The sequence below is a fragment of the Takifugu rubripes genome, chromosome 11 (genome assembly GCF_901000725.2).
Source record: "Takifugu rubripes chromosome 11, fTakRub1.2, whole genome shotgun sequence".
NCBI classification, from domain to species: Eukaryota; Metazoa; Chordata; class Actinopteri; order Tetraodontiformes; family Tetraodontidae; genus Takifugu; species Takifugu rubripes.
This window is the reverse complement of record NC_042295.1, coordinates 2611749-2627635: the sequence shown is the minus strand read 5'-3', so window position 1 is coordinate 2627635 and position 15887 is coordinate 2611749. Positions and strand designations below refer to the sequence as shown.

At 41.9% G+C, this 15887-nt stretch overlaps 2 protein-coding genes across 3 annotated transcripts; both read left to right on the top strand.

Moving 5' to 3' along the window:
* Positions 1-69: 69 nt before the first annotated feature.
* LOC101068442 (G2/mitotic-specific cyclin-B2-like) lies at positions 70-3365 on the top strand. The gene is made up of 8 exons (XM_029843417.1): positions 70-189; positions 776-829; positions 903-952; positions 1222-1299; positions 2014-2169; positions 2447-2605; positions 2679-2857; positions 2934-3365. Exons 4-8 carry the CDS (start codon positions 1231-1233, stop codon positions 3100-3102), a joined length of 732 nt encoding a protein of 243 aa, XP_029699277.1. The 5' UTR covers positions 70-189; positions 776-829; positions 903-952; positions 1222-1230; the 3' UTR covers positions 3103-3365.
* Positions 3366-7245: 3880 nt separating this feature from the next.
* LOC101065900 (von Willebrand factor A domain-containing protein 5A-like) lies at positions 7246-15846 on the top strand. 2 transcript variants are annotated; one of them, XM_029843410.1, is made up of 20 exons: positions 7246-7436; positions 7775-7822; positions 7884-8086; positions 8154-8376; positions 9157-9323; positions 9410-9524; positions 9610-9785; positions 9879-9967; positions 10426-10570; positions 10923-11002; positions 11075-11189; positions 11821-11979; positions 12072-12175; positions 12322-12530; positions 13182-13238; positions 13999-14013; positions 14567-14593; positions 14683-14849; positions 15152-15275; positions 15358-15846. In XM_029843410.1, the coding sequence occupies exons 2-20, from the start codon at positions 7783-7785 to the stop codon at positions 15435-15437; spliced, it is 2295 nt and encodes a 764-aa protein (XP_029699270.1). In that variant the 5' UTR covers positions 7246-7436; positions 7775-7782; the 3' UTR covers positions 15438-15846. The 2 variants fall into 2 exon arrangements, with proteins under 2 accessions (XP_029699270.1, XP_029699269.1); XM_029843409.1 differs by having other exon boundaries at positions 13996-14013.
* The last annotated feature ends 41 nt before the right edge of the window (positions 15847-15887 follow it).

Below are 15887 nucleotides of genomic sequence, written 5' to 3'. Positions count from 1 at the left end.
GAATTCCCCACACAAACACGCACACACACATTCGCTCTCCCCACCACTAGGTGGTGGTAAATGCAAATTTGGCGCTGTGCGTTGCCTGCTGACATTCAGGAAAGAGAAGAAGACGCCGGCACGGCGAAGAAGAACTGAATCCAACATGGCCGGCAGCAGACTGGAACGGTTTGGAACCGTGTTCACTCGGTAAGAAACTATGATGGAATCTGCGCAATAACGTCGAAATGAATGTGTAACAGAGGCGTTTTCAGTTCATAAGACGAGATTTTTAAGTGGTCGCTTTTCTTTTCAGGTTTCAGGTATTTGCTTAAAGATATGACCTACTTCAAGAATATTTTTTAATTTGAAGTTAACTAACTGTGGGAGACAACCTTTGCGATACACCTTTCCAGTGTCCTCATCACTTTTTAGCATAAATTTCCCTCGCTGAAGACTAGAATTTGTGTCCGAATTGACCTTAACCCCAGTGACATTTTGGATGGATGAGTTACTGTATCATCGCTGCTGTCCGTCATGAGCAGAAAACAGTTTATTTTCCCCCCAAATTGACGCGCAGTTCAGGTCCCGAAATCATCTCTTAAACTGAATTATGATGTCCGTAAATTTCTACTATTACCGTTAATCGCAGTGACCGACGAGAACCCCTTAAAGAATTCCATCTACTCAAAGTATAGAGGAAATTGCACTGGTGAATTATCATCAATACTATCAGTACTATGTTAATTCCACATATAATGACTCATGTTTGTATAAATGATTGTGTGATTGACAGGGTTCGAGACCTGATGCATTCTGGCGTGATGAAACCTCATCAGAAACCCATTTGGTATGATGTTTATAAGGCTTTTCCACCGAAAAAAGAGCCTCTTTATGTGAAGCCTTGTCGATTTTCCATTAAGAGACAGGACAAAGTGCCTGAGATCTTCTACAGAGAGGACCAAGTCAGAGCGTAAGTGATCTGCTCATAGTAGTGACAGTGACTGAAAAGCTTATCTAACAAACACATCCCAGAATACTACATTGTTTTTGTAATTTACTGCCTCTATGGTGGCCACGTGATATTCCAGCCATGATGTTCTCCAGTGATTAAGTTTAACATTAAAGAAGCTGGAACCTGAACTTGAGATATTTGGAAGCATCTCCATTGTTAAGACCATCGTCTGTAGTCGATTTACTGTTTATAATATTTAAAGCGCAGTTTCTTGTTTCACCTTGTAGAGGACTCAGATGCAGACCTCTCCGCACTTCACTGATGCCACTCGGGCTATTTTAGTGGACTGGCTGATTCAAGTTCATGTGAGTTGCCTTTTTTTTCTCCTGTAGTCACATTTTAGTGGTGACATACTTTACCATGCATTTATTTGTGCTCTGACATGAGGTTCTTTGATCCAATCTTCAAATGCAGGTTAAGACCAGGTAATGGCCAATGGCTGCACTGGTTCCATGTCCTACTATTGCAAGTTTAAAAGACAACAGGAGTTTTTGCTTCTTAAGATCTGTCTTACACAAAAGGCTGCATCAGTTCTAGAAATCTGATTGGGGTCAACAAGTCAGTCTGACCCTGCCATTAGTCACTAGGGGTAAGAACATTTGGTCCTTACCTGGGTGCTCTTTGGGTCCAAGATCTTTTGACTTCAGTGTAAGTGTCTGATTGGTGATGCCTCAAGCAAATATTAGTGTAAAGATAATGCACCTTTTTTTTGATGCAGCGTTTTTTGTATTTTATATTCTAGAGCGGGGAACCTTCACAACCTGCTTCTAAATGTAGATGTATCTACAAAAGCATGTTTTTTTGTGTAGTTATTGCCTGTTGGCTTATTTTAGGTCATATGTGCAGTTGCAACATTGTTAAAATTGTGTGTTACACAATATTAAAGTTTGAAAATCTCTATTTTATTGTAGCTGAAGATGTAACTAAACCTGTTCTTTGCCACTAGTATCTGTGAAAGCTTGATCTGAGTTAAAGGTTGTTTTTTCACTTGAGTCCTGAATGTTCTGTAATGGTAACAGGACATGATGCAGTTTCAAGCAGAGACCCTCTATCTGGCTGTACACCTTCTGAACCGTTGCCTTCGTCAGATGAAGGTGACCACAGCCAACCTACAGCTCCTCGGCATGGTTTGCCTCTTCCTTGCTGCAAAGAAGGAGGAGTGTCTTCTTCCTGAGGTACTCGCTCCTCCCAAGTGTCAAATTACAGAATTAAGTTTGTTTTCTCCTGTTGGCTGATGTGTGAACAACCAACAGCTGTGACTGAAAAGGAAAAGGGGTTTACTTACTTGATTGGAGGGCATTAGGGGGTTTGGTACCTCTCCCAAGGGTACCTGGAGGCATATGATTTACCCCAATTGAATGCAATATTCTAATTATAGACCGTAGCCTTAATGTTAAAAAAAAAATTACTTGAATGATTTTGTCTTGGATTTGTTTTTTTTGTTTTTTTGAGGTGTCTGGACTTTGCTACTTGATGGACCACACGTATACGAAGCACCAGCTGCTGCGGATGGAACGGAAAGTTCTCTGTGGGCTCAAGTTTGATTTGTCCCACTGCCCACCTTTGCATTTCCTCATTCTGTTTGCTTCCATTGCTCACTGTAGCACTAAGGTAGATTTGTCCATTTTGATGACACACACACAAAAAAAAAGTTGTAGCCCTGAAGTGTCTTTGGTGTTACCAGATGGTTTGGATGGCTCGTTATCTTCTGGAGCTGTCGCTGATGGACGGCCAGTGTGTGGCGTTCCTGCCTGTGCACCTGGCAGGAGCAGCCCTGTGCCTGGCCCGCCAAGTTCTGCAGGAGCCTCCAACACCTGAAGGAGAAGCTGCCTGGTGTCTGGTCTCAAGCCTTCATATCGGCAGGTTCGGGGTTTGAAAGGTTCCCTCAAAGTTCCCCTCATAGATGTGAAATTTGACATCTGTCTCCTTTACTTTTCAGTGAGTCTGTGCTGCTGAGGATCATGAGTATCCTGGCCAGCGCTGCAGCCACGGCCCAAACCCGAGACACTTGTGCCACTTACCTTAAGTATTCCTCTGCAGACACCATGCATGTTAGCAGACACCCAGGATTAAAGAATCCCTCCTCACTGTTGGGCACACACACTTGACCTTCTGTCAGCTTAGAGCGCAAGTAGAGATCCCAGACGAGCACCTTGATATGACTTTCACAACTGCAGAAGAGGTATATTTGATGCAATGTCACTTTATATATGTATGTGACCAATCTATTGGCACAACAATTTTTATATCTTGCAGCCAAGTTTGACATTTTGTATGGTATTGATTTATCTTGTCATTTGTAAAAAATGATGTATAGCCATGTTTTAATGTAAAAATAAAGTATCTGCTGCAGTTTGTTTGCTATTCATGACATGTTGTGAAGGTGACATGACTGGATGCAGATGTAGGGTTAAATTAGCATATCAAAATGTATTTATACTGAGATATTTCAAGTGTTCCTCTGAATATTGGGTTTTTAGCTGTAAGCCATTATCAAATTTCAGGGTCTCAGACCAAGTCTTGGTATTCCTTTTGCACAAACATTTTTAATGCAGAAATGTTGCGTTTTGCACAAAATACACCTGCAATGATTCAGATTCAGGTCCTTTATTGTCCCACACAGGGAAATTTACAGTCCAACAACAGCAAGAGCACGCAGAGGAAAAATAAGATAAAATAGAATAGAATTTGGAATATACAAAGAGGATGTATATTTACAATAATCCAGGTAAATGGATACTCGGCCTCTGTACAGAGGGTGAATACAGTATACATATCAGAATATATAATATTCAGATTGTGCTAGCAGGTGTTATGTTTATTGTGTAGTCTGACAGCAGCCGGCAGGAAAGATCTGCGATACCTCTCCTTCACACAGCGAGGGTGGAGCAGCCGCTCCCTGAAGGAGCTGCCCAGTGCTGTCAGGGTGTCCTGTAGGGGGGGGGGACGTGTTGTTCAACATGGATGACAGCTTAGCCATCATCCTCCCGTTTCCCACCACCTCCACTGAGTCCAGGGGACATCCCAGGACAGAGCTGGCCCTCCTTACCAGTCTGTCCATCCTCTTCCTGTCCCTGTCTGTGATGCTACTGGACCAGCAGACAATCCCATAGAAGATGGCTGATCCCACCGCAGAGTCATAGAAAGTCCTCAGGAGTGGTCCCTGCACTCCAAAAGACCTCAGCCTCCTGAGCAGGAACAGTCTGCTATTGCCCTTCTTGACGAGGGCGTCTGTGTTGTGTGTCCAGTCCAGGTTATTGTTTAGGTGAACACCCAGGTACTTGTAGGACTCCACCACGTCAACATCCGTTCCCAGGATGTTCACCGGTGCAGGCGGGAGGTTGTTACGCCTGCGGAAATCCACCACCAGCTCCCTGGTTTGGCCAGCGTTGATCTGGAGGTTGTTCTGCAGGCTCCAGTCCACAAAGTCCAGTCCACAAAGTCCTGAATAAGTCCTCTGTACTCTGTATCGTCCCCATCAGTGATGAGGCCAACAGCAGCAGAGTTGTCAGAGAACTTCTGGAGGTGACATGAAGATGTACTGTGTGAAAAGTCTGCGGTGTAGAGGGTGAACAGGAAAGGAGCCAGAACTGTTCCCTGCGGGACACCGGTGCTGCAGAGAAGCCGATCTGACTCGGAGCCCTTCACCCTCACAAACTGTGGTCTTTGTGTGAGGTAGTCCAGAATCCATGTTGGGAGGTGGTGATCCACCCCAGCGACCTGCAGCTTGTCCCCCAGCAGCCTGGGCTGGATGGTGTTGAATGCACTGGAGAAATCCAAAAACATGATCCTCACGGTGCTTCCAGCCTTCTCCAGGTGAGTGAGGGAGGTGTGGAGGAGGTAGATGACGGCATCGTCTACCCCGATGCTCGGCTGGTAGGCGAACTGCAACGGGTCCATGAAGGAGCTCACCAGTGGGTGTAGGTGGGCGAGGATGAGCCTCTCCAGCGTCTTCATCAGGTGAGACGTCAGAGCCACCGGCCTGTAGCTGTTGAGCTCCTGCAGCTGGTTTTCCATCTGCCTCCTGTAGTTGTCCTTCTCCTGTCTGATCTTCCTCCTCAGTTCTTCAGTCTTCAGCTCTTCCTTGTCTCCAGACACAAAAGCCCTCTTCTTCTCCTTCAGGAGGGCCTTTATGTCTGGGGTGATCCAGGGCTTGCTGTTGGGGAAGCTCCGTACAGTCCTGGTGGGTACGGTGTTCTCCACACAAAAGTTAATATAGTCCGTGATGCAGTTGGTGAGGTTGTCAATGTTCTCCCCATGGGCGTCGCTGAATACATCCCACGGGATTGTGTTGAAACAGTCTTTCAGGGCCTCCTGGGCTTCTTCGGACCATTTCTTCACTGTGCGGGTGACAGCAGGCTGCCTCTGCACAAGAGGTTTGTACACAGGCTGGAGGTGTACAAGGTTGTGGTCGGCACGGCCCAGGGGAGGGAGTGGGAGAGAGTGGTATGCCTCCTTGGTGTTGGCATCGAAGAGGTCCAGTGTTTTATTGTCCCTAGTGTGATGGTGTGTGGTGTGATGCTGAGTCTGGCACTGCTGAGACCCAAGTAGCTCTTTGAGTGACCTTCTCTCCTCCCCCATCTTCACTTTTCAAACTACTCTATAGATTCTCTATTTGGTTAAGGGTTATTTTTTAAACACCCTGTTCCACACAATGCAGACAGTTTTTACAAAGATGCAATGGATACACGGAGTCCTTGAGAAAGTGGTCCTTGAAAAACACGGAGTATAGATTCAGTACCAAGCTCAGTGGGACCTCAGCAGTGCTCTGGAAATGTCCCGGCACCGCTCTACTATCACTCCACAATACAACTTCTCAGAATCCCTGATACAACATTTAAAAGCTCATCAAACCAATACAGCTGTTCAAAGTTAATTAGCGAATAAGGGTGATTTGAGTCTCCAATATTGAGCTTTTTCACAGTATTCTAATTTTGAGGTGATTCAAAAACATTTCTTTAGCTGTAAGCATTGTCAAACTTAAAGGAACCCACAGAAATATCACTCAGTGTAATTCTATAAAAGTTTTGATATTCTAATTTGCTGAGATGATCCTTTGGAGCCTTTGAACAGCTGCAGTGTTGGCTGATCCACACAGCTCTGTGTGTGTTTTATTCCTGAGATAGTCAACTGTTTTTGCTTTATCATTTGTTATCTACATAGACTCTGGCACTTGAATGCACCTCTGATAGTTCAGCTATTTTCTTTGGTCACGAGGAGCTCTGGTCTTATGTCAGTAATTCAATCACTGCCAGGAAAATGTAAGGTGCTCCAGAGGAAAACAAGTTTTGGCTGAAGGCACATTAATCTGCAGAACAAACCTGAATTGTCCTGCAACATATCAGTGTTTAGGTTTTGCAGCTTCTGCATTCCAACGCTTCAAAGTTTTCACAAATGCTTTGTTTTATGGTTGTAGTTTTGTGTGTCAGTCGCTACATAGAACTAAGGGACTGCACCTTCGCTTGAACCTGTGCTGCTGGGAAATGTACAGCCCTATGTGTGCTGCAGTAAACAAAATTTGACTACTGAGGTAGTTGTGGGCTTCTTGATTTCTGCTTTTGCAACTGCAACAGTTGTGCAGCTCTCAGTGACATAGTTGGTGAGGTATGTCAAAGTCAGTCCTCAAGGGCCACAATCCAGCCGGGTTTTCTATCCCACTGAATGCATTTTCAGCCTGGTAGGACAGAAAACCCGGCAGGAGGGCCTTCTACAGTGGTTGTGGATCAGTTTCTGGACCACTTGTTTTGCCTAAATATCCGTTTTAGTGTTATTTTGTACTGTAACGACATATTATGCACCAATATTATGTTTTGTTTGATATGTAGAACATTTAGTGGTCTGCTTGCCACCTGAGGTCAGATCCCTTGCTCAGGTTTTTCTTCCTGTTAAAACTGCTGTGGTTGGAAAGAGAGAGGCTGCAGAAAAGGAAACCACAAAAGTTGACCACTCGGAGTCTACTGTTGCTAAAAGATCGGACTCCCTGTATCAACAAAATAAACTAAGTAAACTCAACGAGCAAATCTAAGAAAGGACGTGTAAAAATGATAAAGTCCTGCTTTTATCTTGTTTACATTGTTCATTACATCTTCCCCCTCAACTAGCTTTGAAAAAGGATCCATGATCGATAATATCACATCCTATCAATAAACTTTTATAAATCGAAGCTTGCCTCATTTTCTTGCCCATTGACCGGAGAAAGGCGGTCCCGCAGCGTCAAGAACGATGACCTAATATGTGGGCGTGTCCATAAGTAGCGTGATTCCTGGACCAGGAGGCTTTGGCGACACAATCCTGCAAGTTCCCGCAAAGGTACCCCAGAGACTTACCATTCACCGTCAACAGTAGGAAACTTTGCCCCGAATTTGTGTTTTGTGTGCGGTTTTTGACTCGCAGCTGTCGTGTAGCAGGGCGAGCGCTTCCGCGGAATATAGGCCCACAGAAGGTAAACATGACTGCGCAACTGGGAAATTAAAAGTCCCTTAATTCCACAGCCTGACTTTAACCACTGTATTTTCTGTAATGTGTCTTTTTTGGCATCCAAGTTGATAATGGCCGTTTTAATGCCGTTTTAAATACATCGAAATTTGATTTTTATTTTTTTGCCATAACTTCATGATCAAAGTGGCATTGATCTGATCAGTACATTGGAGAATTCTACCACCACACATATTATAAAGTACTTTCTAATGATGGTCAGATGCAGTTTCAGTAAGATTACTAATTTTACTTTATAGTTTGTCAGCAACCTTCATCAAAACTTAGCATGATTTTGTATTCCAGACCCAAAAATGTCTTGCTGTGGTCTCGTCACCATCAATAAGGAACCAGGTAAGAAAGAAAAACCCTAGAAAGTTAAAACAAAAATTAATGTTTTTGGTTTCTCTTTTAGTTCCGCTGAAGAGTGTGGGGGTGGACGTGGAGGTCCGAGATCATGTTGCCTCCGTGGTTTCCACTCTAAACTACGAGAACAGTGAAGACAAAGCCGTCGAGGCCGTTTTTGTCTTTCCTCTTCCTGGAGATGCTGCCGTCTGTCACTTCAGTGCCACCGTTGGACAGAAAGAGATTGTAGCTGAAGTCAAGGAAAAACAACAGGTGAGCTGGTCAATCATTCCAGCGAGATGCGACATAAAAAAACAACTTTTGCCTTCTTTCTCTCCAGGCTCAAGAAGAGTACGATGATGCTCTGAGCTCGGGTCAGCAGGCCTTCCTGCTGGAAGAGAGTGATGAGACTCCAGATATATTTTCCTTGAGAGTAGGCAGTCTTCCTCCAGGACAAAGTGCCTCCATCCGGCTGGAATATGTTATTGAACTGGCCGTGGAGGCCGATGACGGGCTGAGATTTTGCCTGCCTGCTGTACTGAATCCCCGCTACCAACCTGAGGGTAGGAAAAACCTAAAAGATTCCTACAGATCATTCTAAAATAAAACACTACACCTATTAGTTGCAGGATTAGTAAAGTATCTATCTAGCTATCTATTCAGTTTATTTATTACTTTAAAATGTATGTTACATTACATCCTGTACAAAATCCTCTTATGCTTTAAATGGCTAAAATGTTTACAATAACAACATTGCAACATTAATCTGATTTCCTGTTATATGATGGGTGACATGTTTCTTACAGATCAAGTTTATATGTAGATAGGAAATACTAAAATATGGCGCAGTGATACAAAGAACATCAGGGGAATGGCTTTTCACTATTAATTATTCGGAAGGTACAATATTGCCTCTTGGGCTTTTCAGTTGCAGTACTACAAATGACCACAAGAGGCCAGGATAGACCACAATAAACACTTTCTCTTTGATGGTTATTTCTATAAACAGTTTTTCATTTGAATGTTAACCGTACATTCCACACGATATAAAAACACACTCTCACCTACATAAAAAAATAATTTACAGTAAATTATGAGATATCAGTTCCAAATCGAATTATTAATATCACCTTTTAGTGGATATCTTTGCTCAGTCAGTGCTATTTGTTTCATTAATGTATTGATCCTTTTACTGTTTTCAGGTTGTGAGTTATTTCACATCCTCTGCCCTTTTCTGCCTTTTTATTAGGTTCAACAATTACTGTTATATAAAATTTGTCTGCACATGAAGTTGAAAAATGTATGTTTATATCCACATAAACGTATGTTGTTGTTGTTTATAGGTAGCAAATCCTCCAGTGTCCAGGTGAGCAGTGTTCCAGCCTCTGAGGTGCCCTACACCCTGTCTCTGTGTGTCCGAGTGTCCTCTACTCATCCTGTCTCTAAAGTGGAGTCCAATTGTTCCCTGGACCCTCTCCAGTATCTTAACACAGAGAAAACCCAGACCACGGTACGTGTGCTGCTGGCATGCTGCTGCTGCATGTGGCTCTTATTTTCATTACATCTCTATTAATGAGAACGCTTAAATAACCACAGGTCAAGTTGGCACCTGGACATAAATTTGACCGCGATGTGGAGCTGCTGATTTATTACCAAGATGCTCACCAGCCCACTGCATTGGTGGAAGCAGGGAAGAACTCTGCCAAGCCTTGTGAGTTTGTCAACAAGTCCCTTATGCAGAGACACTTGTGTGTGTTTGAACCCTGACCCGTGTCTGTCTGTCCACTGTGTGTTAGCGTCCCTGATGGCTGACCCAGTAGTGATGCTGAGTCTCTATCCTGAGTTCCCCAAGGCTGTGATGTCTTCATTTGCCTCATGTGGAGAGTTTGTGTTCTTAATGGATTGCTCTGGAAGTATGAGCTCACCTCTGAATAGCTCCAAGACGAACGAGACTTGCATTGCTAGTGCCAGGGTACTCATCATATGTCGTCTTTCTCAGTAACGCTCTGAACATTTATCAGTCACAGCATGGCCTTGATGCTGTCCCCTTCCCCCCTGCTTTTAGGATACTCTGCTGCTACTGTTGAAGAGCTTACCAATGGGCTGCTATTTCAACATTTACACTTTTGGCTCCAGCTTTGAACACATCTTCCCGTAAGTCGCACTGTGCATTGATTAAAGTTTTAAAGTAGCTGGAAAGTCCAATCCACACACTGACTAACAAAGTTTACAATCCCAACCCTAGCCGTGTTTTAGTGGACTGTGTTTGCTTTTCATGAATTCTGTATTGTTTCAAATCAGCTTGTTGGTCATATCATGCTTAAAGTACATTTAAAGTGTTGGAAGACAGCTGGACAGCTGCTCATGAGACACAGGCCATTAACACAGACCAAATCATGCAGCCTGTTTTCTAGCACATTACCGGTAGTTGGTTGTTGGTGGCACCTCAGAGTGAACCAGACTTTCCAAATAATGGAAGAAGTTGTCTTGTGTCAAAGCTTAAGGTGGACACATTCATGTGGACCTGGACAGTGCAGTGAAAATACAATTTTTCCCCTTTAAATTTAAGTATGTTGCTATATGAAGTCTATCTGTCCATCCATCCATTGCAGTAAAAGTGTGGAGTACACCCAGAAGACCATGGACGAGGCGTTGAAGAAAGTTAAGACGATCGATGCAAATTTGGGAGGAACGGAGATCCTGAGGCCCCTCCAACATATTTTCAGTCAGACCTGCATTCCGAATCAACCTCGACAAGTAATAGAACTCCCTTCACGCAAACACACATGTGTCTTCTGTCTTTGAACTGTCTCACCCAAAACCCCAAATGAACTGAAACATGTACTGGTACTGGTTATAAAGGTCTGAATAAAAGAAAGGACAGTGAGACTAAATTAGGCTTCTTAGACATGAGACTGAAACAGCCTCCTGTTGAGGTTGGTATAACATGATATTGATTGCAGCTGGCTTGTTGTTTTTAATTGAATGAAAGATATGTTGATTATTTTAATGTGCTCTATGCTGCATTGACAGTCAGCTGAGCGACCTTGAACACAGGTTCTATGGCTCTAGCTGTTATTCACATGCTGTTATATCCTCTCCTATTGAGGTTTTTGTCTTTACTGACGGAGAGGTGTGCAACACCAAAGAAGTTATCAGTCTGGTGAAGAAGAATTCCGCCTCCCACAGGTAAAACCACAAATAAATAACCAATACAGGGTACCTGCAGTGTGTCTCCTCATGCTTATTCGTGCATTGTAGGTGTTTCTCCTTTGGCATCGGGGAAGGCTCCAGTTCTGCACTCATTAATGGACTGGCCAAGGAAGGAGGAGGACACGCCCAGTTCATCACAGGCAGCGACAGGATGCAGCCCAAAGTAAGGCAACCATATCCTTCAGTAGTGACAATGTTTAACATTTTGGAGAAGCTCTCATCCACTTTATTCATGTTGGGCAGTTTAATATCCAAAAACCTGAACATGTTATATTATTTATTAGACCTTTAGGAATGGATGATACATCCGTTGCAAGAATGAATTACAGCCACGTGCCGTGAACTGTAAAAACTGTAAAAAAATAAAATAAAATACTAGACTCACGTGAGTCTAACAAATATGATCAGTAAAGTTAAACTGATTAGAACACAATAATCAGTTTTGCAATGGTAAAAAATGTCCTCATACTGTAGTTTAGAGAGGAATTTGTTTTGTAGAAGTAGGAATATTTGGGAAAGCCCAAAATGGTGACAAAACTTGGAATGTATACAGGTTTATATACATGCAAAGTTTATATTTTTATTCTAATTTTTGAAAGTGGGGAATATGATGTGGTATAATTTAAGCGATAAACAACAGTGACCATGTGGTGGAGCCATGGAGATAAAGGATAAAGTCTGACGGTACAGCTCCTGTCAGACCTTTTGAGGAAAAGCAGCAGTTAACAGGAGATTCCAATAGAAAAAATGTAAGAAAATAAAATGTAAAGCTCGTTCCAATTCTTCTTCACCAGGTGATGCAGTCGTTGAAATTTGCACTTCAGCCGGCTGTGATGAACGTCTCGCTTGTGTGGGACTTGCCGAAGGAAGTCTCTGCCGCCGTTCTCTCTCCACCAATCACTTCAATTTTCCAGGGTCAGCGGTCGCTGGTTTATGCTCGGCTCACTGGGCTGGTAAGAGACGTGCTGGTTTGGATTCTTTTAATATCTACAGTTGTGCCCCTGCAAATGGGATGACCCACTCTGGGATGGGGGGGATTCCGCAGAGCTCAAAAGCAGCAGAGGGCCACGTGACATTGAACTACAGCCTGGCTGGTCAGCCCTATCAGAATAAACTCCACTTCTGTCTCAAACCAACAGAGGACAACAGGTAAGCATGTAGGAGAACCAAGATAAGAGGACAAGAATTAACATTAAATGAGACAAAAGAATAGTTTACTAGAATGATAATCGAAGCTCGTCGCCGAGGGCTTTAGAGGTCCCTGGAATTGCTGTGCGTTTGTCTTGTGTGTGCAGGTTGACGGTCCACAGGTTGGCTGCTCGCACTCTTATTCGCTCTCTAGAGATGGAGGGCGAGGTGGAGGATAAAAATGTTAAAGAGGAGGTGGTGGAGGTCAGCGTCCAGTCGGGTGTGAGCAGTTCCTTCACTGCTTTCATTGGTGTCAATAAAGATGCTGGTGAGGTGATTCAAGGACCGTTGCTGCTGAGAAATATTTCAGCACCAAGTAAGTGTCATTCCAGCAAAAACTACATTCCAGGCGTGTTTACAACTGGTCTGAGAATAAAACAAATCTTTGTCACAATGTCTGCTGCCTCCATTTGGATATAGTCCAGAATGTAATCAGAATCATTGCAATAGATTGAGTAGTCACGCCGTACGTCGACAGGACACTTGAAAAGAAATGAATTATTGCCTTAATCCCACTAGAACAACTGAAATACGTGTAAAGGCGTTACTCCGACTAATATTGGAGTTCTCCTTATCCGACTAAGACACCCAGATAATTCCTTTGGAAACTGCGGGTCTGTGGCCTGTAAACAGGTGTTTATTATGTGACATCATAGGTCAACCAGAAAGGGGGCTGTATTAACCTGCTGAAAAGATGCTTATCGCCACCTAGTGTTTAGGAGAAGGATGCGTTCCTATCAGTTAATTGATTCACTCACGCTGTTCCAGAGCAGATTGCTGACTGGAACTAAAACCTTACACACACACACACACACACACACACACACAGAGCTCTTCTAATTTTTCTTCAGAACATCATCGTGACATGTGAGGAGCTTGAAGCAGCAAGATATGGGAAAACAAATATTTGTGTCATTCTCAAATCCTTTTTGTGTATTTTGTAATGTGTTGACCTTTTCTTTTAAAGGCCCCATGATGTACTGCTGTATGCCTGTAATGGATAGTTGTCTTATGCAAAATACCGGTAAGTAAAAGTAGAGTGATGCACATTTCCACGCTTCACGAGAAGACCTTTTGCTGCCATGTGTCTTAGATTCCTACTTTAAACTACCGTAAATTCTACACTGTAGACACAACTTGAATTTTCATAAAATTTAAGAAAAATACACATATAAGCCTATAACACTATAAGCCGCAGGTGGGCCCTTTGAAACTTGAGAGCTTTACGTTCCACAGAAAGATTATTTTAAATGTTTAATTATTAAACGGTTAAAAAAAATAAGGAGCCTACCAGCTGTTGATCTTCAGCCTTTAACTTTTCTACTTTTATCCCCAGTTAATCCTACGAAACACAAGACGCTAGCAAATTTAAAGTAGCAGATGCAATTGCACATATTCTCAAAAAATTAAAGTCCTTTAAGTTGATTCTTCAGGAAAATGATTTTTTTTATTTTTAAAAGAATTGAACGCCCAGCAAAAAATTGCTGGGCGTTAGATTCACATCTTTTACATCAGTTACCCTTAAGATGATGTCAGCTGCCCTGTGTGAAAATTAAGCAACACTTATATAAAATATGAATTAGTTAATTTGTTAATTCTGCCATGTAAGTGCAGGATTATGGGATTAATAGTTGTTTTTATATAGCAAATTGTGGTCTAATTAAGTGGCTTTTTTGGTTGTAGTTTGCAAGTCAAATCTACTCATTTCTAATAATTTTCTTTGTCTAATATTGTCCTCTTTTTTCTCTCCTTGTCTTTTTTCTTTTCTAATTGCTTCCCAGAAGCCTTAGATTATGAAGGTAGGTGACATTGACAAACAAGACATGGAAAAACTATGACGTACAGACACCACAAAATTTTACTGCAGCTCTTTCTCTTGGGACCAATGAATTTTCTGTCTTCGGTTGGTGGAGCACACCAAGATTTGAATGCCGTATTTTTTGTACTATAAGGCGCAATATTAATGAACGAGTCTATAATCATACAAAAGGCGCGTTAAGTGAAACAAAACAGTCTGAAAAGTCAAACTTTATTCAACTCATTCACAATAACTCAACAGTGCTCAGTTGTAACGCATGAAATACAAAACAATACAATCACATTTTCAGTCCATTCCTCTTCCACAAATCCATCTAATGCTTCATCATCAGTGTCAGGGTTTAACAGTTGGGTGAGTTAATTTATTAACTGATTAACATATTGTAAAGGCAGAGTTATGGGATGATTATGTAGTAGTTGTTTTAAATAGTAAAGTTTTTTTTGTAGTTGCCAGTTTCTAATTGTTTCCTTTGTGTAATATTATCCTCCTTTTGTTTTTGTCTTCATTCTTTTCTAATTGCTTCTCATGTTTAGAAGATGATTATGAAGGCAGTTCTCCAGGTAGGCAACAGAGAATTCTGTCAAATAAATCTCACCATCAACACAGGGATGATTGGTTATTTCTTTATTTGTTTGTTTGTTTGTCCTAGGTGAGGATGATATTTCTGACCCGCCTCCCCAGGACCTTTTGCTGCATTTGGTCTTCCTGCAGAAAGCCTCTGGCTGCTGGGCGTTAGATTCACATCTGGCTGATGCACTAGGAAAAACAATTGATGAGCTGAGGAAAGCAAAGCCTGAGGCAACGGGCAATAATAAGGTATCGTAAAAAGAATATATACATATAACAACAACAAACGTGAAAATAATCAAGAAGAATAAAATGAAGTTGGGTTAAATGTCTAGAGTTAGGGAGAAGCGTTAGGAGTCAAATTGGAACCCATTTTAAAAATATATGCCCAGAATATACTGTAAGCGTTTTTGTCCTTGTTTTCTTTTAATGTGGACAAGTGTCGAATACATTTTTAGAAATTGTCTAGATTCTTATTTTTTAATCTTTCATATTTAACATCTGTTGCTGTGTCTTGCTTGCCCTCTGTTTTCTTTGGTTTGTTCAATTAGATGGAGGATGAAGTGTGGGCCACCATTTTGGCTCTGATCTGGCTTCGTGGTGAGAAGATGGACGCTGAGGACGAGTGGAGTCTCCTTGCACAGAAAGCTTTGTCATGGCTGCAAGCAACCAACGGTATGTACAACTCTCATTTTAAAATGTTATTTTCTTATCAGTTTCTGCTCAGGACCCAGCATTTTGTTATTTTATTTTGCAGCGCCCTATTCAACAAAGTGTGTGGACGTTGGAAATTCGCTGCTTGGTTGCAAAGTGAAGAAAGAAGATCTGGGACTGTAAAACTTAATTCCGGTTTTATCATGGTTATTTCGGATGCTCTGTACTGTCCGATAACATTTACCAATGAAAAGTTAAGTTGAGTATGTTAAATGGAGTCAAATTTATTGCAAATGTAATGTCTTATAACGCTTTCTTTATTGTCTGAAGCTGTTTTCTTAAGAAAGTATCATTACATAAGGTTAAAGGTGGAATTTAAAACTCATCAAAACACAGAAAGTTTTGGATCGGCTATAATATGGATAGTAGCGGGACCTCCAGAACAGGACATGTCTTTTATTGGAAAGAAAGGTGGAAAAATAAATGTATGGTTACTAAATTAAACAGATAAACATCACAGAGATTATGATAACAGATCCTTCTCTTACTAAATTTCAAGTTGCATAGCTAAATAAACAGCAAGTATTTTAAAGATGGGTTTTATTTACATATATATACTTTAAAAAACAATCT